General features: G+C 42.7%; 1 protein-coding gene across 3 annotated transcripts in view; it reads right to left on the reverse strand.

The window, feature by feature from the left end:
* Positions 1–1,516: 1,516 nt before the first annotated feature.
* CERS5 (ceramide synthase 5) overlaps positions 1,517–26,392 on the reverse strand; it is a 38,250-nt gene continuing 13,374 nt past the window's right edge. The window contains exons 2-11 of one of the 3 annotated variants that reach the window (XM_054527954.2): positions 15,484–15,589; positions 14,604–14,734; positions 13,574–13,631; positions 10,128–10,178; positions 9,281–9,373; positions 7,504–7,632; positions 7,295–7,401; positions 6,258–6,414; positions 4,682–4,784; positions 1,517–2,418 (exon numbers count right to left, since the gene is read on the reverse strand). In XM_054527954.2, the coding sequence (XP_054383929.1) occupies positions 2,411–2,418; positions 4,682–4,784; positions 6,258–6,414; positions 7,295–7,401; positions 7,504–7,632; positions 9,281–9,373; positions 10,128–10,178; positions 13,574–13,631; positions 14,604–14,734; positions 15,484–15,589 (943 nt within the window). In that variant the 3' untranslated portion in view covers positions 1,517–2,410. The remainder of the gene's footprint in view (positions 2,419–4,681; positions 4,785–6,257; positions 6,415–7,294; positions 7,402–7,503; positions 7,633–9,280; positions 9,374–10,127; positions 10,179–13,573; positions 13,632–14,603; positions 14,735–15,483; positions 15,590–26,392) is intronic. The other 2 variants (XM_002823211.6, XM_009247703.4) reach the window with 2 other exon arrangements.

Below are 26,392 nucleotides of genomic sequence, written 5' to 3' on the forward strand. Positions count from 1 at the left end.
TTGACCTTAGCAAGTTAACCTCTTTTTGCCTCCTATTGTCATATGTGTTTAATACAGTGCCTAGCCTGTAATGAGTCATGTGTTAGTTATTATTTTTATTATTGTTTTATCCAGTTGCATCTTTTGTCAGATTAGCTACACCAACCAATCCAGTTTGTATTAACAAGGCAATTGTTCCAATTTCAGAAGGCAAAATACATTTCTCATCTGACTTTCAAAAGCATTTTCATTCATATTTCACAACAATTAGTCTATTCAATATAGCAAGTTGAGGAACTAAAAGTATGACCTAATTTTTTTTTTTTTTTTTTTGACGGAGTCTCGGCCTGTCGCCCAGGCTGGAGTGCAGTAGCGCGATCTTGGCTCGCTGCAACCTCTGCCTCCCAGGTTCGAGTGATTCTTCTGCCTCAGCCTCCCAAGTAGCTGGGACTACAGGCACGTGCCACCATGCCTGGCTGATTTTTTGTATTTTTAGTAGAGATGGGGGTTTCACCATGTTAGCCAGCATGGTCTCGATCTCCTGACCTGGTGATTTACCGCCCACCTCGGCCTCCCAAAGTGCTGGGATTACAGGTGTGAGCCACTGTGCCCGGCCAAGTATGACCTCATTTTCAGTCTTCCTGATTAGCTCTGACCAAATGACTACTTAGAACTGAAGTTTTCCTATGCCCCACAGTAAGTCTTTCTAAAAATCAAGGCTGTTAGTAAGGTAAGTAAGTTTAGTAGGGTCAATATCCCTATAATGTCAATGAACATCAAGTTTGAGTATCTGATTCTTAGAACAATAACCTATTTCTTTCCATTTTCATTCATCTCCCTGACACTCTCCATATGTCATAATGTACCTAAGAGCACTTGGAAATATTTTGATAATCTGAACATTCACCAAATGGAAAATTATTCTGGGAGGTGAATACTACATTTGGTAATTTTTTCAAGACCACAGAGAAAAGTCTGGATTAGGATGACTGCTTCTCCATGGGCTAAAAGAGAAAACAGAGTTGCAGCAAAAAACACCTCAGACTCATTTATCACAACCTTAAAATGTTAATTGGGCTGGATGCAGTAGCTCATGCCTGTAATCCCCACTTTGGCTTAAGGCCAGGTGTTTGAGACCAACCTGGGCAACATAGGGAGACTTCCTCTCTACCAAAAAAAAAAAAAAAAAAAGTTAATTGACAATCTCTGTATTGACTAAAATAGGAAATAAGGTATTTACCTAATGGTGTCTTGGCTTTTCAACCAAAGCTTTTGTTGGTTTCACTATATACATGGTTGAATCTGCCCGGTATTATTCTTGTGACCCCCCTGAACCTATTTACTTTTTCTTAAAAAACATAAAACAAACATAAAGCTCTAAAATGTAAGCACCCTGGCTGACTCTCTTCCCACCATGCACAGAAAGGAAAAATTTGGTGTCCAGGGCCTTCTGAATCAGACCTGGAAAAGCTCTTAATTAGCTTATGGATTCAGGAAACTGCAGATAGAGTCACTAAAGAGGTTGAGACAGTAGAGGTGGGTTGAAGCACTTTTAATCACAAACAATAGTATAAAAGACTGTGAACAGCTCACCCAGTGGCTGTTGCCCTCCTCCAGCCCTCAGCTCACCCTCTTCCCATGCTCCCTCCTTGGGTACCATTGAATAAAGAGCAGGGTATTGGCAGCTGTCCCTGTTGCTATCAGGTGATTGATTGATAGGAAAGGGATCTAGCTAGGGACCACGGCAATCCTGGCCGTCCATCCATGGTTCTGCTTCTATACAACTTCATCATGCGACATATTCCAGCTGTGAAAGAGGAACAGTGCAGAAATCTGGGACTGAACTTGGCTGCTCCATTCAGATGGTCCAGGGTTTTAGAGCCTCAAGAGCCAAGGGCAAAAAAGGAGGAGACAGTCTGGAGTCTCGACAGAATTCAAGATGCAGCCAAATGTGGAACTAAGGTGGGTTCAATGGGGACCAGGGAAGGCCTCATGGCCCCAGTCCAGAATTGTGCGCCAACCCCAGCAATGAAACTCACGCATATGCACAAACGCACATCAACAAACACACAAAAACACACAGAGCAAATAACATTACTGAAAGAACCTAGAGGCTATTAAATACAAAACGGCAGTTTTCTTTCAAAGTGAAAATATTTGCTTCTTTGATACTCCTCAGTGCCTTGCAGTCTCCCTGTCACAGAAGAGTAGATATGGGAAGGGCCAAGAGGAGTATGTTGCCAGTGGCCCTACAAGTCCATGTGTGCTGAAGTCCCCATAGCAACCACCTTACTCTTCAGCCCAGTAGCTGCCTCCCATGTGACCATTCACCCGATTGGCACCATTGCTGGAGCTACTGTCACAGGGACTTTTTGTGCAGGTGGTCACATCTTCTTCCTCCGAGCTGCTCTCCACATCACTGCGATCATCCTTAGATACCTGGGTGGGATGAGACCAAAGACAGAAAAGTGAGGAAAGAACTTTTCTGGAGAGAACTGTAAGACACACCTAAGCTCAGAGACCCAGGTGTGGGCACTGTGTTCCCAGTCTGGTCTGCTTTCTGATGACATCTAACTCAAAGTATTATCTGGACTATGGCTACTGTTGTGACTATGCTTTGCCTGCTTTCTAGTTTTCTGCCTTGTCATCTCCAATTCTGTCCTCTGTGGAATTGAAGCTACTTTGGTAGAGGAGTGTGTCTTTCAGGACCAGCCTAAGAGAACTGACATCATTCACTGAGACCTGGTTTAGATTTCAGACACCCTTTCTCTTCTTCCACTTCAAAGAACAGGGAAGGCCAACACGAACAATACATAAGACTGTCAGCAATGCTTCTATCTTCTGGTAGTTGTGGACAATGCATTTATTCATATTGGTTATGCTGTTTAGCTTTATCCCCAAAGCTGATCCATACCAGGCCTTTTTTAGTAGTTTCCCACTCCTGGGCTCAACTACCACTATCCTATGACACTGTTTTCCAATCTTCTTCCCTTTCCCAATAGCAAGATCACTTTTCTTATGAAGCTTCAGCATCCCTGGCTGGGTGTGGTGGCTCACACCTGTAATCCCAGCACTTTGGGAGGCCGAGGCAGGCGGATCACAAGGTCAGGAGTTCGAGACCAGCCTGAGCAACATGGAGAAACCCTGTCTCTACTAAAAATATAAAAATTAGCCGGGTGTGGTGGCGCGCGCCTGTAATCCCAGCTACTCAGGAGGCTGAGGCAGGAGAATCTCTTGAACCCAGGAGGCGGAGGTTGCAGTGAGCTGAGATCGCGCCAATGCACTCCAGCCTGGGCGACAGAGTGAGACTCCGTCTCAAAAAAAAAAAAAAAAAAGAAACTTCAGCATCCCCAAGATACACAGTATAGTGAAAACAAAACACAAATGGATTGGCAGTCAATGAGAAAAGAATCCCAGTTCTAATCATGCTACCATCTGTGAATGCTTATTAACCTGGGCTTTTTTGTTTTGTATTTTCAAATGAAGCATCTGGATTACGGCAGCATTTCCTAATCTAAACTATCCTGCATATCAAGCAAAGTATTTCAATTTCTCCACCATGAGCCAGGCACAGTGGCTTACACCTATAATCCTAGCACTTTGGGAGGCTGAGGGAGGAGGACAGCTTGAGCCCAAGAGTTTGAGACCAGCCTGGGCAACATGGCGAGAGCCCTGTCTCTACAAAAAATAAAAAATGACAAAATTAGTTGGGCATGGTGACATGCACCTGTAGTCCTAGCTACTTGGGAGGCTGAGGCAGGAGGATCTCTTGAGCCCAGGAGGTTGAGGCTGCAGTGAGCCATGATTGCGCCACTGTACTCCAGCCTGGGCAATGGAGCAAAACCTTGTCTCTAAAAAAAAAGGGCCGGGCATGGTGGCTCACGCCTGTAATCCCAGCACTTTGGGATGCTGAGGTGGGCGGATCACCTGAGGTCGGGAGTTCGAGATCAGCCAGACCAACATGGAGAAACCCTGTCTCTACTAAAAATACAAAAAAATTAGCCAGGCATGGTGGCTCATGCCTGTAATCCCAGCTACTCAGGAGGCTGAGGCAGGAGACTTGCTTGAACCGGGCAGGTGGAGGTTGTGGTGAGCCAAGATCGCGCCATTGCACTCCAGCCTGGGCAACAAGAGCTAAACTCTGTCTCAAAAATAAATAAATAAATAAAAATTAAAAATCACCCTGGACTCTAATAGTAAAGAACAGAAACCCAGTGAGACCTGTGTCGGACTTCTGACCTCCAGAACTGAAGGATAATAAATGTGGTTTAAGTAAAGGAGAGAAGGAAGTGAAAAGGAACACAGCTGTAACAACTGTTGCCAAGGAGGTGAGCATTTGCTTTGGATCAGCTCCTTAAATTTGTGTTGGACGGGTCTTCTACAGTTGATGATAGCTGTTGACCTCTGAACTCAGATGACTGATTAGCTGACCTTTAGGAAATTTCCACTAGAGGGCAGAGTGTCTCTAGATTTGAGGTAAACAGAGACTCAAGAAAAACAAAAAAAAAGTAGACTCAATTCTTGCCTCAGTTTAGGAAAAAAATCTGGCAACTGCAGCTGTAGTCAATAATGGCCCCGAAAAGTCAGGAGAGAGAGCATGCTCTGAGACAAACACAAGGGAACAGAAAGGAGAGCAGGAGGAAAGAGAACCACATTCAGATGGACACGCCTCACTGAATACTAGAAGCACAGATACACTTACATGCAAGAGATGAAACTGTCCAGCTCCCACCAGGCACAGAAAAAAGGAAGGAGGTGAGGGAAGAGTGGAGAGTACAGGGTCTAATCCTTCCTGGACAGGTCACCTAGTCAGGAAAGAAAAGCAGGAGAGAACAGAGATGTCCAGTAGCTACAGCAAGATGCACAGGCACACTGAGCAAGTTCTGAGCCAATGGCAGCTATAAGGAATAATGATACAGGAGATCATCAATATCTAGGCCACATACCATCACCTGGTCCTAGTATCAGTACCTGCTCAAGCAGAGCCCCTCCCACTTGGGATTCTGTATTTCTTTAGGCTGAAATCCCTAGCCCTTTGACTAACTACAGTCTGACTGCTTCAAAACTTGCAAAATTCAATTATGAGTTTATCATTAAGTGGCACCTTTCTTTGGCTCTTGGCATAAGATGGGTATTTGAAACACTACATACCCTTTCACTTAGGACACTTGCTTTTATACACTAGTGGGGTGAGGTGGGTATTTAGTTTCTTATATAAATATCACAGCATGGTCACCTTGTGGTGGCTTGTGAACTACCACACACCACTTCTAGGCAACTTAACAATCTGCTTTTATACAGTTTATACGGCTCTGCATACGATTTCCTTTGAAAAGGGCCCCATGTCAAAAAGAAAAATATGAAATCCACTGAAACAGGTAGGTAAGGGATAGGAAATGGTTGAGGCCATCTCTTAAAAAACTCTTAACCCTATCATCCTTTAACAAAAGCCATTCCTAAGGGACAGGAAGAAGGTAGAACTTTCCTCTTGCATCTAAGTCACATCTTAAAAGGTAAAACAGGCAGGCCAGGTGCGGTGGCTCACGCCTATAATCCCAGCACTTCGGGAGGCCAAGGTGGACAGATCACGAGGTCAGGAGTTAGAGACCAGCCTGGCCAACATAGTGAAACCCTGTTTCTACTAAGAATACAAAAATTAGCCAGGCATGGTGGCATGTGCACCTGTAATCCCAGCTACTAGGGAGGCTGAGGCAGGAGAATCGCTTGAACCCAGGAGGTGGAGGCTGTGGTGAGCCAAGATCGTGCCATTGCACTCCAGCCTGGGCAACAGAGCGAGATTCCATCTCAAAAAAAAAAAAAAGGTAAAACAGACTTGGTGTGGTGGCTCACACCTGTAATTCCATCGTTTTGGGAAGCCGTGGTAGGAGGACTGCTTGAGGCCAGTAGTTGGACATTGGCCTGGGTAACGTAGTGACACCCTATCTACAAAAAATAGGAAAATTAGCCAGGCATGGTGGTGCACACCTATAGTCCCAGCTACTTGGGAGGCTGCAGTGGGAGAATCCCATAAGCCCAGGTGTGAGGCTGCAGTAAGCCATGATCATGCCACTGAACTCCAGCCTGGGTGACGGAGCAAGACGTTGTCTCTAAAATAAAAGGCAAAACACTCACTGAAGAGGCGAAGACTTTGGAGCCCTAGGCTTTTTGCTTGGCCTGCTTGAGTAGATGGGGCTCACCAGGTTTGATGGAGACAGAACATCTGTTGGGTAATCCCTATCTTCCATACCCCAAAGAAAGAAGCCATCTTTCATCCTCACCTTTCCCCTGATCAAGGCTTTCAAAGCAATCCGTGCAATTAGGTAGGACCAGATGACATGCAGAACCTGTAGGGTCAGCAGCAGGCCATTGAGGAGCCACCATGAAGCATAAGGCCCGATTATCTCCCAGCTCTCAAAGAGGGTCGTGTTCAGAATCCTAGAAGAGGGGGGCCAACAGTCAGATTCTAGAGTCAAAGCTCAGCAGACAGGGATGAAGCTGAGTCCTGGGGATGCAGAGCCCTGTGTGTTTTCCTACCAGCCCTTTTATCAGCTGAAGTTCCAGGGACCATCATCCACAGTAAGAAAATAAAGAAAGGGAGGAGCCTGTTGTGTTTTCTATCCTTAGGGACAGAGAAAGATATATAAATCTTAGGAACTGATGGATTAAGTCACATTATTAATCACTTCAAATATCCAGAGTTTCACGAAATTAGGACAGCAGTGGGACTCTAATCCTAGGAATGACTCAGCTCTTCAGGCACATATAGGATAGGACAGTAGGTAGCTGATTCCCGTAAAGCAGTGAATGTAGAAGTGAAAGGAGACAGGGAGAGAGAGGAGAGGGAGAGAGAGAGAGAGAGTGTGTGTGTGTGCATCAGGGTTGGGATGTGTGTGTGTGTGTGTGCGTGCATGCGTGTGTGTGTGTCAGGGTTGGGACCAGAGCAGGAACACAAGCAAGAAGGGCCTGAGAATTATATCAACAGTGCAAAAGATGCAAAAGAAGTCAAAGGAATTACTTAGGCATAAAATGAGGACTGTTCCTCAAGAGATGAGTCAGTCCTGAGAAGCCAACCAAGTCGGGTACTCTGAGTCTGGATCCGACCTTGCTAGAAATACGGTGTGAGGCAGCAGAGGTCCTATGAGAGTCCATAAAAGGTCAGCACAGGCCAAGGTAAAAGCAGGGCAATAGGGTTCTTGTGTTCTATTGGCAAAAGTAGAATAGAATAGAACAGAAAAACTGAATGGGCAAAATGAGAATTGGCAAAAAGGTATCATTAGGCTCATACCTACCACAACTCTACAGCCCTACCACTTACCAGAATGGATAGATTCCTAGTCGTGTAACCATAAAAACAGCACTGAAGATCACAAAAAGGGTGTCACAGAGCCGCTGATACTTGGCATAATTGGCCAGTTTGGCTGCCTGGAGAAAGGAAGAAAGAATTGAGCTGGGGAGAAAGTCAGTCCTCACATAGGAAGAAAAGAAGAGAAGAAGAAGATGGAGAAAGAGAGATTGGGTTTTTACCTCCAGCAAGAAGTCTGAGACATCATGTAGACACATGATCAGAGTTCCCACTCGAACCATATTGTTGATGTAGGAGAAGGAGATAAGCCCAATGGTGACCAAGTGATGCACAAACATAATCAGGAAGTCCTAGGAAGGAATGGAAATAGAAGAGGGAGGTAAAAGCTGGGCCGTAGAAACATCAGCCAACCCAATGTCCTGCATTATTCTCTGAGAATCTTACCCCACCCCATATAGAATAGTTTCCATTGGCCGGGCGTGGTGGCTCACGCCTGTAATCCCAGCACTTTGGGAGGGCAAGGTGGTCGGATCACCTGAGGTCAGGAGTTCGAGACCAGCCTGGCCAACATGGGGAAGCCCTGTCTCTACTAAAAATACAAAAATAAGCCGGGTTTGGTGGCGCGTGCCTGTAATCCCAGCTACTCGGGAGGCTGAGGCAGGAGAATTGCTCAAACCTGGGAGGTAGAGGTTGCAGTGAGCTGAGATCACGCCACTGCACTCCAGCCTGGGTGACAGAGTGAGATTCTATCTCAAAAAAAAAAAAAAAAGTTTCCATTCTGCTTAGACTCTCCCTTGGCTACCTAGCATTTAACTGAACCCTCCCTACATCAGTGACTGATCCATACTCTATGTTAATGCAGCTCAAAGGCCAGAAATAAAATTTCCTTTGGTAACTGCAGAATACCTATAGCATGGATGCTAAGCTGACACTTGGGGATAACATCCCAGTAAGACATACAAGCTTTAGAGTTCCCTGAGATTATGACTCTTCTGCTTTAATGAGAGAAACGTCAACCACAAGGACCTAATAGAAGGGAGAGGTTTGTGGCTCTAATTTCCTCTTGGGTTCAAATGTCAAGTTAGACCTGGGGAAGTCTCTAAATACTTATCAGACACATCTATTAAATACTTCTCAGTTTATTATTTTTAAAACTTAAATATGTATTTCAAACTTTCTTATATGTATCACAATTAAAATAAAAATTTAATAAAGTGACCTGTGTCTTCTGACCATAGGAGAGTAAAAGGCATAAAAATTCAGTATCAAGTTTCTATGTCAGATAACACTAACAACCTGGGTAAGTTTTAATTCATTCCCATAAATGCTAACCCTGGTTTTCTTCATCAAAGATAACCCTGAGTTAGTGACAGATTAGGGTTAGAGCTGCTAGAACCACATTATTTCAGGTAGACACTAATAAAGAGGTAAATATTCTGCCTTTTCTATTGGGTTGTATAAAACTTAAGTCATTTCCAACTCTGTCCCTATCTGGGCAAGTCAGCTCACTTCTCTCAATCTTTGCTTCCTAAACAATAGCAGGAAGAGAGCAAAACCCCTTCCAATTGACTTTCTTTGAGTAAGTGGGGTAACCAGAAGGGGAGGACAGAGAGAGAAAGGGTCCCTAATGCCATATGAAAGCCATATCCAGCTATTCTGGAATCAGACCTTTTTTTCTGAATAAGACATTGCTATCCCCCAATTCTGACTAGTTTCCTGAGCTTTAGATACGTAAGAAGCTTAAAGAAAAATATGGAAAAAAGTATGCTTCTTAGCTGGTTAATTGTTCTCATCCTGGGGCTTCCCTGAATGTCTTAAGTATACTTCATCATTAATTCAGTCTCATTTCTGGGAACATTACGACAAGCTAAGAGTCCATCAAACCCAGTTTCTCCTTTTGCAGTCTCAGGGAAGATAATACATCATAATGGCAGTCATGGAAGCTGCTAGAAAGGAGGATGCAATAAGTTGGGGAATTGAGGGAGCCAACGTCCTTACCTTTCTTTTAATGTCTGTAAACTGAGAAAACATAAGGGACCAATAGAAGGCCAATTCCATGATATAATAGTAATAAAGCCCACTTGAAAGAGGCTGGAAGAGAGAAAGAAGTAGTTAGATTACCAGCTAGTCAAAGGTGCATTCCATCTCTCCAACCTTCTCTGCCTTGGAGGACTAATACTCCAAATTATTAGACATCTCTCCTCCCCATTATCTGCCAAGATATGCAATAGCTAACAGACTTTGATTGGTGTAGAGACTTAAACCTCTTCCCTTGCTCCTCTGCACACACATCTTCAGCTCTCATCTTGCAGAGATGAGATACAGTTAACACATACTGTAACACAATCAAATCAGTATGTCTAGGATTCTGGGCAATTAGTGCTTTTCACAGGATTAAATACACATAGGCCTTCTCTTCCACCCCTTTAGCAGTTCCTTGACATGTTTCCAGTATAGGTTACAACCAAGATGCTCTTACTGGGATTCCAAGTTACCCTTGATACAAAAAAGACATCTGAACCAGAAAGTACCTCATTAAATACCAGAAACCTGCTTTTCTTTTAGCCCAATTAGGGGGAATACAATGGGGAAAATCAGAACAAAAAACTCATTGGATTTCATTGCTATGGGGGCCTCAGGAATAGATACCTCATATGACTCTTAGCAGTGGGGAAAAAAAAAAAAAAAAAAAATAGATACCCTGAATATGACTTAAAGGGACTCAGTCCCTAATCCCTCAATCCCAAGGAAATGCACCATCTGTCCTGGGGACTGGCAAAGGACCCTCACTCACTCCACCTTATACACATTCAAGACCCCTATCCTGAAACGACTCAGATCCTACCTGAAATGGATAGTTATGCCAGCACTGTTGGATGTCCCAGAACCAAGGTGACTAAGAGAAAACAGATAATCCACGTCAGTCCTCAAGATTCTCACCTGGCTTCAAGATGTACCTCATATAATCCCCTTCTCTCTAGGCCGGGGCAAAAGTGAGACAGGAAAGCCCCCAAACAGATTTTAGGGCTCCCTAAAGGATCAATAAATAGCTAGACTGTTCTTCTACAGTAACAGAGTGTTATAAATAGAAAAACAATGCTTTGAGGTAAATAAGAACAGTGAGAGCTTTAGGTTAGTTTTAGGAAATATCACTACCTGGAATATATACACAGGAAGACAATGATTCATCTGATAACCAAGAAAGGTATCTCCATGCCACGTTCAGAAGTCAAAAGTAATCATCTCTAATGGAATAATGATTATGTCCTTTAAGGAGTTTGTCCGTATCATCTTTGCTGCTGGATTTCTTATCATTAAATTGTTCATAATATTGTCTTATTATCCTTTCAATGACTATAGGATCTGTAGTGATAACCCTTTCCATATTGATAATTCATATTTCCTTTTTTTGTTGGAGTTGGTCAATTTTAATCAAACCTTTCAAAGAATGAACTTTTGGCTTTATTAATTTTATCCATGGCCAGGCACAGTAGCTCACACCTGTTAATCCCAGCACTTTGGGAGGGTGAGGTGGGTGGATTGCTTGAGCCCAGGAGTTCAAGACCAACTTGGGCAACAGAGTGAAACCCCGTCTCTACAAAAAATACAAAAATTAGCCCGGTGTGGTTGTGCACATGCCTGTAGTCCCAAGTATCTTGGGAGGCTGAGGTGTTAGCATTGCCTGAGGCTGGGAAGTTGAGGCTGCAGTGAGCTGTGATCACGCAACTGCACTTCAGCCTGGGTGACAGAGTAAGACCCTGTCTTTAAAAAACAAAATAAAACAAAACAAAACAGGCCAGGCGTGGTGGCTCATGCCTGTAATCCCAGCACTTTGGGAGGTCGAGGTGGGAGGATCACCTGAGGTTAGGAGTTCGAGATTAGCCCGGCAACATGATGAAAATCTGTCCCTACCAAAAATACAAAAATTAGCTGGGCCTGGTGGCATACTCCTGTAATCCCAGCTACTAGGAAGGCTGAGGCAGGAGAATCACTTGAACCCAGGAGGCAGAGGTTGCAGTGAGCCAAGATTGTACCACTGCACTCCAGCCTGGGAGACAGAGCGAGACTCTGTCTCAGACAAACAAACAAAAACCCCACAAATGTATCCATTGTTTATCTAATGCCTATTTCATTAATTTCCACTTACTTTATTATCATTTTTTAGAAATGGGGTCTCACTATAGAGACTGGATAGAACTCCCGGGCTTAAGTGATCCTCCCACCTCAGCCTCCCAAAGTGAGGGGAGTACAGGGGTGAGCTACCACGCCTGGCCAATTTCTGCTTATTTTTTTATTATTTCCTTCCTTTAACCTATTTTGCTTATCTTTTTCAAGAACCTAAAGCAGAAATTTAGATCAACTTTAAACGTTTCTTTTGTAATATAAACATTTAAAGCTATAAATTTCCCTCTAAGTATGTTTTATCTGTATCCCAGAAATTTTGATATGATTCAATTAAAAATATTTTCTTATTTCTCTTGTGATTTTTCATTTGATCCACAGGTTATTGAGAAGAGTTGTTTAACTTCCAATTTTTTTTTTTTTTTTTTTTTTTTGAGACAGAGTCTCACTCTGTCACCCAGGCTGGAGTGAAGTGGTGTGATTTTGGCTCATTGCAACCTCTGCCTCCCGGGTTCAAGCGATTCTTGTGCCTCAGCCTCCCCAGCAGTTGGGATTACAGGCACGTGCCACCATGCCCGGCTAATTTTTTGTATTTTTAGTAGAGACAGAGTTTTGCCCTGCTGCCCAGGCTGGTCTTGAACTCCTGAGCTCAGGCAACCCGCCCGCCTCAGCCTCCCAGAGTGCTGAGCAACCGCATGCAGGCGAATTCCAAATGTTTTCCATGTCTCTCATTACAATTGACTTCTAATTTAATTCCATTATGGTCAGAGAACACATTCTTTAAGATTTCAATATTTTGAAATTTACTGAGACTTATTTTATGGCCCAGCATTAGTTTATCTTTCTACATGCACTTGAAAATTATATGTATTCTTCAGCTGTTGGTGTAGTGTTTTATAAATGTCAATAAGGTAAAACTGGTTGATCATGTCATTCATATCTTTTACACCCTTAGTGATTTTTTTTTTTTTTTTTTTTGCCTAGGGTTTAGGTCAATTACTGAGAAAAAACTATTAAAATCTTCAAATACAACTGTATATTTGTCTATTCTCTTCCTTTAGTTCTGCCAGTTTTTTGTCTATAATATTTTGAAAACACAATGATATCATTTAGAGAGAAACAGTATGGTATGGGGAAAAAAACATGAACTCAAGAATCAAAAAGCCTGAAATTCTTCTTCCTTCTTTTTCTGAGGCAGAGTCTTGCTCTGTCACCCAGGCTGGAATGTAGTGGCTCCATCACAGCTCACTGCAGCCTTGACCTCCTGGGCCCAAGCGATTCTCCTACCTTAGCCTCTTGAGTAGCTGGGACTACAGGTGCACGCCACCACGCCAGGCTAATTTTTGTAGCTTTTTGTAGAGACGGGGTTTCACCATGTTGCCCAGGTTGGTCTCGAATTCCTGGGTTCAGATGATCTGCCCATCTTGGCCTCCCAAAGTGTTAAAATTACAGGTGTGAGCCACTGTGCCCAGCCCCCTGAAATTCTTCTTTGACTCTGACAATTAACTAAAAAGTAGGAGTAATACCTGTTTCACCCACTTTAAAGGGTTTATTCCATTTCTACTCCTTCAATTTTTGTCAAGTGCTTTGTAAACCATTAAGTATTATGCTGATTTAGTTATTACTAGTATTATTAGTATCTTCTAGGGGAGAAGCAGTAAAGTTATAAAGTTACTGAAGTCAGGCGCCAGACAGAAGACAATCTATTAGGATATAAACCTGGGCTGTGGGCATCACAGAGGAAAAGTTGGGGGAAATATAAAGATCTAAAGGTATTTAGGCCAGGCTCAGTGGTTCATGCCTGAAATCCCGGCACTTTGGGAGGCCAAGGCGGGTGGATCACCTGAGGTCAGGAGTTCAAGACCAGCCTGGCCAACACGGTGAAACCCCATCTCTACTAAAAATACAAAAATTAGCCAGGTATGATGATGTGCACCTGTAGATCCAGCTACTCGGGAGGCTGAGGCAAGAGAATCTCTTGAACCCAAGAGGCAGAGGTTGCAAGTGAGCTGAGATTCCATAACTGCACTCCAGCCTGGGTGACAGAGCAAGACTCTGTCTCAAAAAAAAAAAAAAAAAAAAAAAAGATCTAAAGGTATTTAACTCTTACTTCTAGAGATCTAGGCATGATTAGAACCCAACAGAGGACTAGAGAAAGTTAAGACTCACCGACCAGAGAAATCTAATTCCATAGCAGAATATACATAAATAAAATGTGAATCTCCACCTGGGTGGGCAAAGAGTAGAGGTTAGACAAATGTCCACTCAAACCAAAGCCTCTGAGGCTACGGAAGTCAAGATAGCAAATTTGGGGATAAGAGAGTTACTGGTGAGAAAGAGGATCAATTCCTAGAATAGGGGCAACTACTGTCATTTAAAAAGCCAAAGACAGGGGCCAGGAGTGGTGACTCACACCTGTAATCCCAGCACTTTGGGAGGCCGAGGCGGGTGCATCGCCAGGTCAAGAGATCGAGACCATCCTGGCCAACATAGTGAAACCTTGTCTCTAAGAATACAAAAATTAGCTGGGCATGGTGGTGCGCACCTGTAGTCCCAGCTACTCAGGAGGCTGAGGCAGGAGAATCACTTGGACATGGGAGGCGGAGGTTGCAGTGAGCAGAGATTGTGCCACTACACTCCAGTCTGGCAACAGAGCGAGACTCCATCTCAAAAAAAAAAAAAAAAAAAAAAAAAAGCCAAAGCAGCGTCATCTTCCATTAGGAAAATATTAGGCTCTATCATCAGACTCCCTAGCATTTTTCTTTACATGACAATTACTAATACAGTGCTCACAGGATAATGAGAAAAAGCTCAATAAAATGAAAAATAGTATTTCCCAGAAAAGGAATGCTTCCTAAAAATTGTCAACTTATAGCAAGCAAGCTAGTACTCCCTCTATTAAGGTATACATGTATTAGTACATCTACTTACATAAGTACAGTTATAAGGATTTACTCCCAATCTATTTAGGAAAAGGGAACAAAATAGAACCACACCTAGCTTAGTGGCAACATGTCCAAGAAACTTAAGGGAATCAGTGTTCCAGTTCCCTTCTTTCCTACCTATAATAGGCTGAGTTAGTTCTCTATATCCATTAACTGTTGTCCTAACAACAGAAGTGATGTTCAAAACAGAAAACTTCAGTCCAGTTGTATCCCACCATCTTCCTTATTCCCTCCCTCCCTCCTTGCGTACTTACATGCTTTCACAGAATTTAGTAAGCGTTGGGGGCTTGTCCTGATTCCTCCGATGGCGAAACCAACATTGGATTTTTCGGACATTCCAATCCAGCTGCTTTGACAGGCCCTCCAGCCTTTTCTTCTCAGGATACTGTGAATGTATAATCAGAGTCAGAACACCCGTCTCCTCATACCCCTCCTTCAATCCCACTGACTAGCTGAGTGACAAGGTATGATAGCAGTAGTGGCTCAAGTGATGTTTATCTTTCCAAGTTTTATCCCAAAGTCATTTTTAGCAAGAAATTTTATCTTACATATCAAGGACCTGTACTGCTCACCTATACATATCCTTGTTTTGTCTCTTCCTCCAGCCCAAGCTGAGTAAAAAAGGATATTAAAAACCCAAATTGCAGGCCAGGCATGGTGGCTCATGCCTGTAATCCTGGGATTTTTGAAGGCCGAGGGCCGAAGGATGGCTTGAGCCCAGGAGTCTGAGACCAGCCTGGGCAACATGGCAAAACCTTGTCTCTCGAAAAAACAAAAAACCCAGACTGCAAAGGCTATCAGTACTGTCTCCATCTCGATTACACAACTAGGCAGTGACAGAAACTGGAACAAGGAAAAACAAAAACAAGATATGGTATGTGTTTGGGGAAAGAGGGGTAAGGGTGGCTGCTGGGCCTAAAACTCAAACATACTATGTATGTAAACTTGACATACGTAGGGCCCAAAAGTTTTCCCTGAGGGGATAAAGCTCTCCATATAGCTACATGGACTACTCAAATATGAAAGATCATCCCGTCCTATCCTTACCCTTAGAGATATGTGCTCTCTATCCTCCCCTGCCCCATGGAGCAACGCCTTATCTGAATTTTCCTCTCTGTTTCTTTGCCCACTTACCTTGGTAATAGATATGAACACCTTTTCAAGGATGGCATTGGGTTGGGCCTGATAAGGACCACTGTCCTCGATGCCAATATGGAGTGCGCAGGGTTTGGCAATAAATCTGTAATGGAGAAAACCCAAGGGCCAATTCTTTTTAAAAAAATTTTATTTATAATTGACACATAATAATTGTACATATTTATGGGGTACAATGTGATGTTTCAATGCATGTATACATAGTATAATGATGAAACTGGGGTAATTACCATATCCATCACTTTCAACATTTATCACTTCTTTATGGTGACAATGTTCACCAGCCTCAGCCTCCCAAAATGCTGGGATTACAGGCGTGGGCCACTGTGCTGGCTGGAAGCTTTTTGGAGATGCATAATGTTGAGCCCATCTCAGACTTGCAAAATCAGAATCTGCATTTTAACAAGATCCCCAGGTGATTCACACGTCCATTAAAATGTGAGAACTAATCTACTTCATAAGAATCTTGTAAGTAATTCAGTGAGATAATGTATATGAAAGACTCTGGCACAAAGGAGGTGATTAATAAATGGCAGTTTTCCTTACATCAAAAGACAAAGATCTTAATTGGAGGGAAAAGTAGAACTGAGACAAAACTCTTCCTGCATATAGATATCCTGGATCTTGGATACCTTCCTGCCTAACCAAGAGATTATGGAAATACTTAGATCTTTCAGGAGTCGAGAAGAAAGAAATCAGGAAGCTAGGAAAGGTGAGAAGGAAATCACCTATTAGCACTCTGTCGTAGTCTCAGATCTACTAATAAGGCATATAAACTTAGTAAAATCACTTACCTATTGGGTCTTGGTTTCATCATCTAAAAGAAGAGGTTATATCAAGCAGAGTCCCAAGGATTTAAATTTTTAAAAAGAATAAAAAAGCTGGGCGTGGTGGCTCACGCCTGTAATCCCAGCACTTTGGGAGGCTGAGGCAGGAGGATCACAAGGTCAGGAGTTGGAGACCGGCCTGGTCAACATAGTGAAACCCTGTCTCTACTAAAAATGCAAAAAAAAATTATCTGGGCATGGTGGTGGGCGCCTGTAATCCCAGCTACTTGGGAGGCTGAGGCAGGAGAATCGCTTGAACCCTGGAGGCGGAGGTTGCAGTGAGCCGAGATCGTGCCACTGCACTCCAGCCCAGGTGACAGTGTGAGAATCCGTCTCAAAAAGAAAAAAAAAAAAAAAAAAAAAAGAATAAAAAATAAAAAGAGGTTATATGAGATGATTTCTAAGGTTTTTTTTCCTATATCTAAGATTCTAAGATGTTATCATTGATTGATTATAATTAATTTCTAACTTTTGAATCTTTGAAAATTGAGGAACTATTCCTTGGTTCTTCAAGAAGGATCTCACTCGCCCCCACAACCAGAGATTTTTATGAACATCAGCACTAGGAAAAGCTCTATATTGCCACTTTCAGGATAAGTCAAAACCAGTTTTAGCCCTTAGCATCTTAAGGAGTCCCATAATGAAAATACGACTGGGAGGTGTAAAATGGAGTGCCGTTGACCTATTTTCTTGAGCTGCATTTGAATCTAGAATATATTATCTCTAAAGGAGGGACTGAGAATAAGAAACTTTATCTCCCTCTATGAAAACTTTTTACCTTATCACCAAAGTTCCTGAGCCATAGGGTAATATTTATTCAGAGCATAAAATTAGCCACATCTGTAACGCATTCTCTTTTACACCGGTGGTAAAAAAAAAAAAAAATAGTTCCATTCAAGGGCCAATGCCAGTGGATACCTTAATTTACATTTACTGGCATACTATTCTGTATACCAATAATATTTAAACCCCAACTCATGTTTAAACTCTTTGTAAACACAAATAGACTGCTTTTATATTACAAAGGTACTGTGCTCAGCAGTTGTTCAGTAACTGACAAGCAACATGTTTTAGTGAAACCCACTCTTGTTCTATTGGAGCTCAATTCTGACCCAAAATTAATCAGCATTCAGAAGAGTAAATGAGGCCGTCATTCTATGTTGTTGAGTTGATGCCATATCAGAGATAAAAATCGTCTAAAAGCCCTGTCTCCTCCTCTTTCTCCTATCGACATAATTGCATGAAAATCCAAAGGCAGAAAACAGCCTTTCCAATTCCTACTCTTAGGCCTAACCCAGGCTTCTTTAATCCAGAGGCAGTCAGGTGATTAAAACTCAGGATCTGCAGTTAGACAGATTTTACCAGCTGAAAGACCTTGTGACTGTTACATACCCACAGAATGGAGATAATATCTACCTCACAGGGTTATTTTAAAGATAAAATGATACAATGTATGCCTACACCAATACCTGACACTTAGCAAACATTCATTAAAGAGTAGCTATTATTATTTCACTAGAAACATTTCAGTCTGGGTACTCTCTGGTACCTCCAGCAGAAAATGAGAAGAAATCCTCTTTGATATAACAGGTCTATATTCTGCTCACCTGGGTGAAGCCAGTTTTAAAATTACTATTATCTGGATCATGGAGTGGACTTAACAATCTAGAATTGTCATTAGCTCACATCCTGCCCTCATTAGTTCAGAGTTCGGTGAAAAGCATAAAGCTACTCATATCCAGTCAGTTCCAGCTATATGGAGCCTAAGAACATTTGACAGCCAGGCGCGGTGGCTCATGCTTGTAATCCCAGCACTTTGGGAGGCCGAGGTGGGCGGATCACGAGGTCAGGAGATCGAGACCACGGTGAAACCCCGTCTCTACTAAAAATACAAAAAATTAGCCAGGCGTGGTGGCGGGTGCCTGTAATCCCAGCTACTTGGGAGGCTGAGGCAGGAGAATGGCATGAACCCGGGAGGCGGAGCTTGCAGTGAGCCGAGATCACGCCACTGCACTCCAGCCTGGGCAACAAGGTGAGACTCCGTCTCAAAAAAAAAAAAAAAAAAAAAGAACATAAGAACATTTGACAAATACTTGTTGAGCGTTTATTTTGTGCTACAGAATGAAGCTTTATTATATTTTCCAGATGTGATTGGAAAATAATCTTTTCTAATTTGTGATAAAAAAATTAAATATATAGATTTAGTTATACACAGTTAATGAATTACCTTACTGAAGAAAGTGAAATTATTTGAAATTACAGCTTTTGAGAAAGTATTAATTCTACATCATACAAAAGGCTGGCATTTGGTATAACTTATAAAATAGGTATCTAGGCCAGGTGCAGTGGCTCATGCCTGTAATCCCAGCACTTTGAGAGGCTGAGGTGGGTGGATCACGAGGTCAGGAGTTCGAGACCAGCCTATCCAACATGGTGAAACTCCATCTCTACTAAAAATACAAAGTTAGCCGGGTGTGGTGGTGTGTGCCTGTAACCCCAGCTACTCAGGAGGCTGAAGCAGGAGAATTGCTTTTACCCAGGAGGCGGAAATTACAAATGAGCTGAGATCACGCCATTGCACTCTGGCCTGGGTAACAGAGCGAGACTCCATCTCCAAAAAAAAAAAAAAAAAAAGATACCTACGGTGGTCAATTTCCAGAGCCTGGCATTCATCATTTCTGCTACATCAGCACTTCTCAAAGTGTGGTTTAGAGACCCCTGGGGGATCCAGAGACTCTTTCAGTAGGTCTACAAGGTCAAAACTATCTTCATAATAATTCTATAATTTCATAAAAATCTTTTCTCTCTCATGAGAGTACAGTGGAACTTTCCACAAGTTACATGACATATAACAACAGACTGAATGCAGACACTGACATGAGACTACAGATGCCAGGTATTTTAAAAAATGTTAAAATGCTACTCTTCTCACAGTTTTTTGTTTTGGAAAATAGTTATTTTTCATAAAACGTAATGAGTTCATTGTTATTTATATTGAGACAGGGTCTCACTCTGTCACCCAGGCTGGAGTGCAGTGGTGTGATCACTGCTCACTGCAGCCTTGACTTCCTAAGCTCAAGCGATCCTCCCACCTCAGCCTCTCAAGTAGCTGGGACTACAGGTGTTGGCCATGGCCAGCTAATTAAAAAAATTTTTTTTGTAGAGACAGGGTTTCGCCATGTTTCCCAGGCCATTGCTATTTTTAAATGAATAAATATGGGCTGGGCACGGTGGCCAATGCCTGTTATCCTAGCACTTTGGGAGGCTGAGACAGGTGGATCACTTGAGCCCAGGAGTTCGAGACCAGCCTGGGAAACATGGTGAAACCCTGTCTCTCCCCAAAACACAAAAGTTAGACAGGTGTGGTAGCTCATGCCTGTGGTCCCAGCAACTTGGGAGGTTGAGGTGGGAGGATCACTTGAACCTGGGAATACGAGGCTGCAGTGGGCTGTGATTGCGCCACTGCACTTCAGCCTGTGTGACAGAGCCAGATCCTGTCTCAAAAATAAATAGGCTGTACGCCGTGGCTCATGCCTGCAATCCCAGCACTTTGGGAGTCTGAGGTAGGCAGACTGCTAGAGCTCAGGAGTTCAAGACCAGGCTGGCCAACATGGTGAAACCCCATCTCTACCAAAAAATACAAAAATTAGCCAGGCATGGCGGCACATACCTGTGGTCCCAGCTACTCAGGAGGCTGAGGTGAGAGGATCTCTTGAACTCAGGAGGCAGAGATTGCAGTGAGCTGAGATCTCGCCACTGCACTCCAGTCTGGGCGACAAAGCAGACTCTGTCTCAATAATAAATAAATAAATAGGCCGGGAGTGGTGACTCAGACTTGTAATACTGGCACTTTGGGAGGCTGAGGCAGGCTGATCACTTGAGGTCAGGAGTTTGAAACCAGCCTGGCCAACATGGCGAAATGCCATCTTCTACTAAAAATACAACAACAAAAAATTAGCCGGGCATGGTCATGCACACCTGTATTCCCAATTACTCGGGTGGCTAAGGCAGGAAAATTGCTTGAACCCGGGAAGCGAAGGTTGCAGTGAGCCGAGATTGCGCTACTGCACTCCAGTTGGGGTGACGGAGTGAGACTCCATCTTAAAAAAAAAAAAAATATATATATATATATATATATGTGTGTGTGTGTGTGTAGACATTTTATACATGTATAAATACATGTAGAAAACATGTACATTTTCCCCTTTTTTTTCTAAAACAGTAGACATTGACAGGTACTATCCACATAAACAAAAACTCTTTGGGATCCTTGAAAATTTTTTAAGATTGTAAAGGAGTCCTGAGATCATAGTTTGAAAACTGCTGTGCTAGATGATACTGAGAAATTATACTTTTAGTGTGGCTTTCTGTCTTCTCCAGGATCAATCCACATTTTAAAATAATTTGTCAGACAAGATTTTTCCTTTCCTGACAGATTTTAGTAAGTAGGCATTTAGTGGTCTATAAAAAGAAGCTACTACTTTCCACCTGTAACTCCAGGAACACGAGTCTAGTGACCCATCCTGACAGTATTAGATTTGTCCTACTTTGTAGAGATCATTTCACTCTGCCCTTTTCCTGCTCTCCAGATACATGGCAGCAGTTGACCTAAGCCTGGGTTAATTAGGATGAAATTACCTACTGCTTTTGCTTTTTCCTATCAAAGACAGGATCTATACTAACAATGCTACTTTTGTGATTCATTACACCACTGATGAATATGAATTATACACAAATAAAACCAAAGCCTAGATTAAGCTTCTCAACTATTATGGCAAGTAACACAAATGGGCTATACGTATGCTGAGATATTGATCTTAGCTCTCAGGGTGATCCATGGGGCCTTCGGGTAGCCAGAAACCTTTAGTCTGTAGTCTCTGGCCTCATATACCTTACTGTATAATGCAAATGTTATTTATGTATTTATTTAGAGACAGAGTCTCGCTCTGATGCCTAGGCTGAAGTGAAGTGCGGTGGCATGATCCGGGCTCACTGCAACCTCCGCCTCCCGGGTTCAAGTGATTCTTGTGCCTCAGCCTCCCAAGTAGTAGCTGGGACTACAGGCGTGCACCACCATGCCCGGCTAATTTTTGTATTTTTAGTAGAGATGGGGTTTCACCACATTGGCCAGGCTGGTCTTGAACTCCTGACCTCAAGTGATCTGCCTGCCTCGCCTCCCAAAGTGCTGGGATTACAGGCGTGAGCCAGCACACTCAGCCACAAATGTTATTTTTTATGTGTGCAGCAATATGACCAGATTGAGAAGTACCAGCTTAGATCAATTTCTGGAAAAATATAAAGTGCCAAAGTAGACATATAAAAAGAATAGGAGTTTAAGACCAGTCTGGCCAACATGGTGAGACCCCGTCTCTACAAAAAATTTTAAAAATTAGCTGGGTGTGGTGGCATGTGCCCATGGTCCCAGCTACTGGGGAGGCTGAGGCAGGAGGACTGCTTGAGCCCAGGAGGTGGAGGCTGCAGTGAGCCCTGATTGTGCCACTACACTCCAGCCTGGGCGACAGAGTGAGACGCCTCTCCAAAACATAAAATAATGAAATTAAAAAAAGTTTGGGAGTGAAAGATGAGTTGGGTTTGTGTATGCTGAATCTGAAGTACCCATGGGACACTGAAATGGAACTGTCTAGGATGCAAATACACTTGGAAAAGGGGCTTGGGTATGATATATATATAGAGAGAAAGAACAGAATATATGAATACAAATGAATGAGAATATAAGTGGTAGCTAAATTTGTGGGGGTGGCTGTGATTACATATGAAAGGAATATAAACTTAAAAGAGAACTGAGGTCAGAACCCTGGACAACATCAGCATAAAAGGTGAATTTAGGGGACAGGAAGGTCAGAGGTGGAGCTGTATCAAATAAGGGAAAGACCAAGACAAGGACTTCAGTATCTACTAGATTTGGCAATTTTTGGAGATCTGTAGTAACCTTCACCAAAGAAATTCCAGTAAAATAAAGACTCTAAAACACAGCAGTGAGTTAAAGCAGTTAAAGATATAGGAGGAAAGAAGTAGAAATAGCCAAACCCTCAAGCATTTAGGCTAAGAAGAAAATGGAATGTCCTCAACTTTGGCATCAGAATCACTCAATCTAAACTAATCACATCTAAAACCAATCTCCCTGTGCTTTAGACCCACTCTTTACTGATCAGAAATTTCATTCTACTTATCCCTCCTTTTTTCTATTGTCTTCAGCCTCACTCTCAACTTTTTTCTTCTCATCAGATCTTAAACATGCTCAAGTTTTTTACATCTTAAAAACAGCCCTCCCGGTCCCTAGCACCCTCTGGCCTTCCACGACCTCAAAACTAAACTCCCACTCATTCCTCAACTCTCCTTTCTCTCCCCTCTGGCTTCTGTCCCTACACTCCACTGAAGCTGTTCTTGCCAAAGATGTCAATGATCTCCTTACTGTGAAAACAAATGGATGCTTTTCAGTCCTTTATCTTACTTGACCTTTCAGCAGCATTTTATTAGGTTGGTGCAAAAGTAATTGCCATTACTTTTAATGGCAAAAACCACAATTACTTTTGCACCAACCAAATACATTAATGACTAACTTCCTTCTTGAAATGCCCTTTTCTCTTCCTTACTGCCACTCTTCCTAGTCTTCTCCCTCTACCTCTTTGATAGTGGAACTAGACTGCCTGGTAAGCACTGCTAGTTGAGTCACCTTGGACAAGTTCCTCTGTGCTTCAATTCTCTCATCTGTAAAATGAGGATAACAGTAGTGCCTACCTACCTCATAAACTTACTAAAGAGGATTCAAGCTTAGCACTTAGAACAATACCTAGGACAAAGTAAACACTTATTAAACACCCACTTTGAGATGGAGTCTCCCTCTGTCACCCGGGCTGGAGTGCAATGGCACAAGCTTGGCTCACTGCAACCTCCACCTCCCAGGTTCGATTCTGCCTCAGCCTCCCGAGTAGCTGGGATTACAAGTGCCCGCCACCACACCCGGCTAACTTTTGTATTTTTAGTAGAGACGGGTTTCACCATGCTGGCCAGCCTGGTCCCGAACTCCTGGCCTCAAGTGGATTCACCTGCCTCGGCCTCCCAAAGAGTTGGGATTACAGGCGTGAGTCGCCGTGTGCGGCCTATACCAACTATTAATATTATCAAATAACGTATGGCTGTCATTCCTCTATCTCCTTTGCGGTTTATTTTTCCTCCGCCTTTTCCTACAACATGGTGTTTCCTCAGGGTTCACTTAGAGGTTCTTTTCATACTCTACACGCTCACCCTCAGTAACCTCATTCAGTTACGGTAGAGGGTCTCAAAGTATGGACTGCAGACCCCTGAGGGTTCCTGAGGCACTCTCAGGGGCTCTACAAACTAAACTATTTTCATAACAATATTATTATTTGCCTTTTTCACTGTGTTGACATTTGCAGTGATTGTGCAAATCAATGGTAGGTAAAACATTATGGTACTTTAGACCAAATCAAGGTAGTGACACCAAACCATACTAGTAGTTACTATACTGGCAGAGCTATGTCTTCTCAATTTTTAAAACATGCCAGTTTTACTTAAGAATGTCCTTGATGAAGCACTACAAATTATTACTTTTATTAAATCTTGACCCTTGAATATATTTTTTAAAAGTATTCTGTGATTGGGCACGGTGGCTTATGCCTGTAATCCCAGCACTTTAGGAGGCTGAGGCAAGCGGATCACTTGAGGTCAGGAGTTCGAGACCACCCCGGCCAACATGGTGAAACCCAGTCTCCACTTATTCTGTGATAAAATGGATGTACCCAAAAAGCACTTCTGATGCATACCAAAGTATATGGCTCTCAAGGAAAACCATTTGTATGACTATTGCGAGCTGAATAAACTAAGTCGCTTTTTCCATAGAATACCATTTTTACCTGAAAGGACTGACAAACTAATGTTATTCAGCTCTGAGTATTTAGCAAACACTTTCTCAAAAATAAATGAGGCCGGATGCAGTGGCTCACGCCTGTAATCCCAGCACTTTGGGAGGCGGAGGCGGTCAGATCACCTGAGGTCAGGAGTTTGAGACCAGCCTGGCCAACACAGTAAAACCCTATCTCTACTAAAAATATAAATATTAGCCGGGCGTGGTGGTGGTCGCCTGTAATCCCAGCTACTCGGGAGGCTGAGGCAGGAGAACTGCTTGAACCCAGAAGGTGGAGGTTGTAGTGAGCTGAGATCCTGCCATTGCACTCCAGCCTGGGCGACAGAGCAAGACTTTGTCTCAAAATAATAATAATAATAGTAATAATTATAATAAAGGAGCCTGTCATTTCAAGAAAAGCATTGTTGCCAATGATAAAATTCAAGCTTTCAAGTGAAACTTAGAATGTTTAGAAAACTTTTACCTGCCTTTCAGCCTGACAACTTCTCAATACTTAAGACTTTTCTGATGAGATTGGTTATAATGAGATAAACTAATATGATTTTTTTTTTTTTTTTTTTTTTTTTTTCTGAGATGGAGTCTCACTCTGTTGCCAGGCTGGAGTGCCGTGGCATGATCTTGGCTCACTGCAACCTCTGCCTCCTGGGTTCAAGCGATTCTCCTGCCTCAGCCTCCCGAGTAGCTGGGACTAGAGGCATGCACCACCGTGTCCAGCTAATTTTTGTATTTTTAGTAGAGATGGGATTTCACCATGTTGGCCGGGATGGTCTCGATCTCTTGACCTCGTGATGTGCCTACCTCGGCCTCCCAAAGTGCTGGGATTACAGGCAAGATTTTTAAATATTGTATAATGTCACATATTGACATGTGGGACATTTGTATAACTGAATGAACCAGTATTTTCCAAATGATGGATACATGATGTCCATTCAAACTGTAATATAGGCCAGGCATGGTGGCTCACGCCTATAATACCAGCACTTTGGGAGGCTGAGGCGGGCGGATCACTTGAGGTCAGGAGTTTGAGACCAGCCTGGCCAATATGGTGAAACCCCATCTCCACTAAAAATACAAAATTAACTGGGCGTGATGGTGCGTACCCGTAATCCCAGCTACTTGAGAGGCTGAGGCAGGAGAATCATTTGAACCTGGGAGGCAGAGGTTGCAGTGAGCTGTGACTGCACCATTGGATTCCAGCCTGGGCGACAAGAGCGAAACACCACCTCAAAACAACAACAACAAAACACAATTAACATAGAACAATGGATTCTAATATAATAAAATGAAAAGTTCATTAATATGGCTTCAGATTCTACCTAGCAATCAACGTTTAAGAAACTGCTACTTGTGGCTGGGCGTGGCACGCCTGTAATCCCAGCACTTTGGGAGGCCAAGGCAGGCGGATCACGAGGTCAAGAGATCTAGACCATCCCGGCCAACATGGTAAAACCCCATCTCTACTAAAAATGCAAAAATTAGCTGGGTGCGGTGGCACATGCCTGTAATCCTAGCTACTTGGGAGGCTGAGGCAGGAGAATCGCTTGAATCAGGGAGTTGAAGGTTGCAGTGAGATCGCGCCACTACACTCCAGCATGGCAACAGAGCAAGACTCCGTCTCAAAACAAAACAAAACAAAACAAAACAAAAAACTGCTACTTGTGTTTTCGTGTAGTATCAAAGATAAATATCAAATTATTTGAAAGGGCTATTAAAATACTTCCTGCTTTTCAATGACAAAGCTGTGTGAGGCCATCTTTTCTTCATATACTTCAATCAAAACAATGTATCACAAGAGATTGAATGCAGAAGCTGCTAGGATAATCCAGCTGTCTTCTATTAAGCCAAATATTAAAGAGATTTGCAAAAATGTAAAATCAACGCTGTTCTTCTATTTTTCTTTTGGAAAATAATATTTTTCAAAAAGCTTATTTATGTTAACATGTAAATCAATTTGTTATTATTTTTTGGTCTATTTTCTCCCTTTTTATGGAGAATGAGGTCTTGCTATGTTACCCACACAGGTCTTGAGCTCCTGAGCTCAAGCTATCCTTCTGTCTCTACCTCCCTAAGTGCTGGGATTACAAGTGTGAATCCCCGCACCCGGCCTGTTGTTATTTTTAATGAATTAATAAGCATTTCTTAAATTTCTTTTTGA

This window comes from Pongo abelii, chromosome 10 (assembly GCF_028885655.2).
Source record: "Pongo abelii isolate AG06213 chromosome 10, NHGRI_mPonAbe1-v2.0_pri, whole genome shotgun sequence".
NCBI classification, from domain to species: domain Eukaryota; kingdom Metazoa; phylum Chordata; class Mammalia; order Primates; family Hominidae; genus Pongo; species Pongo abelii.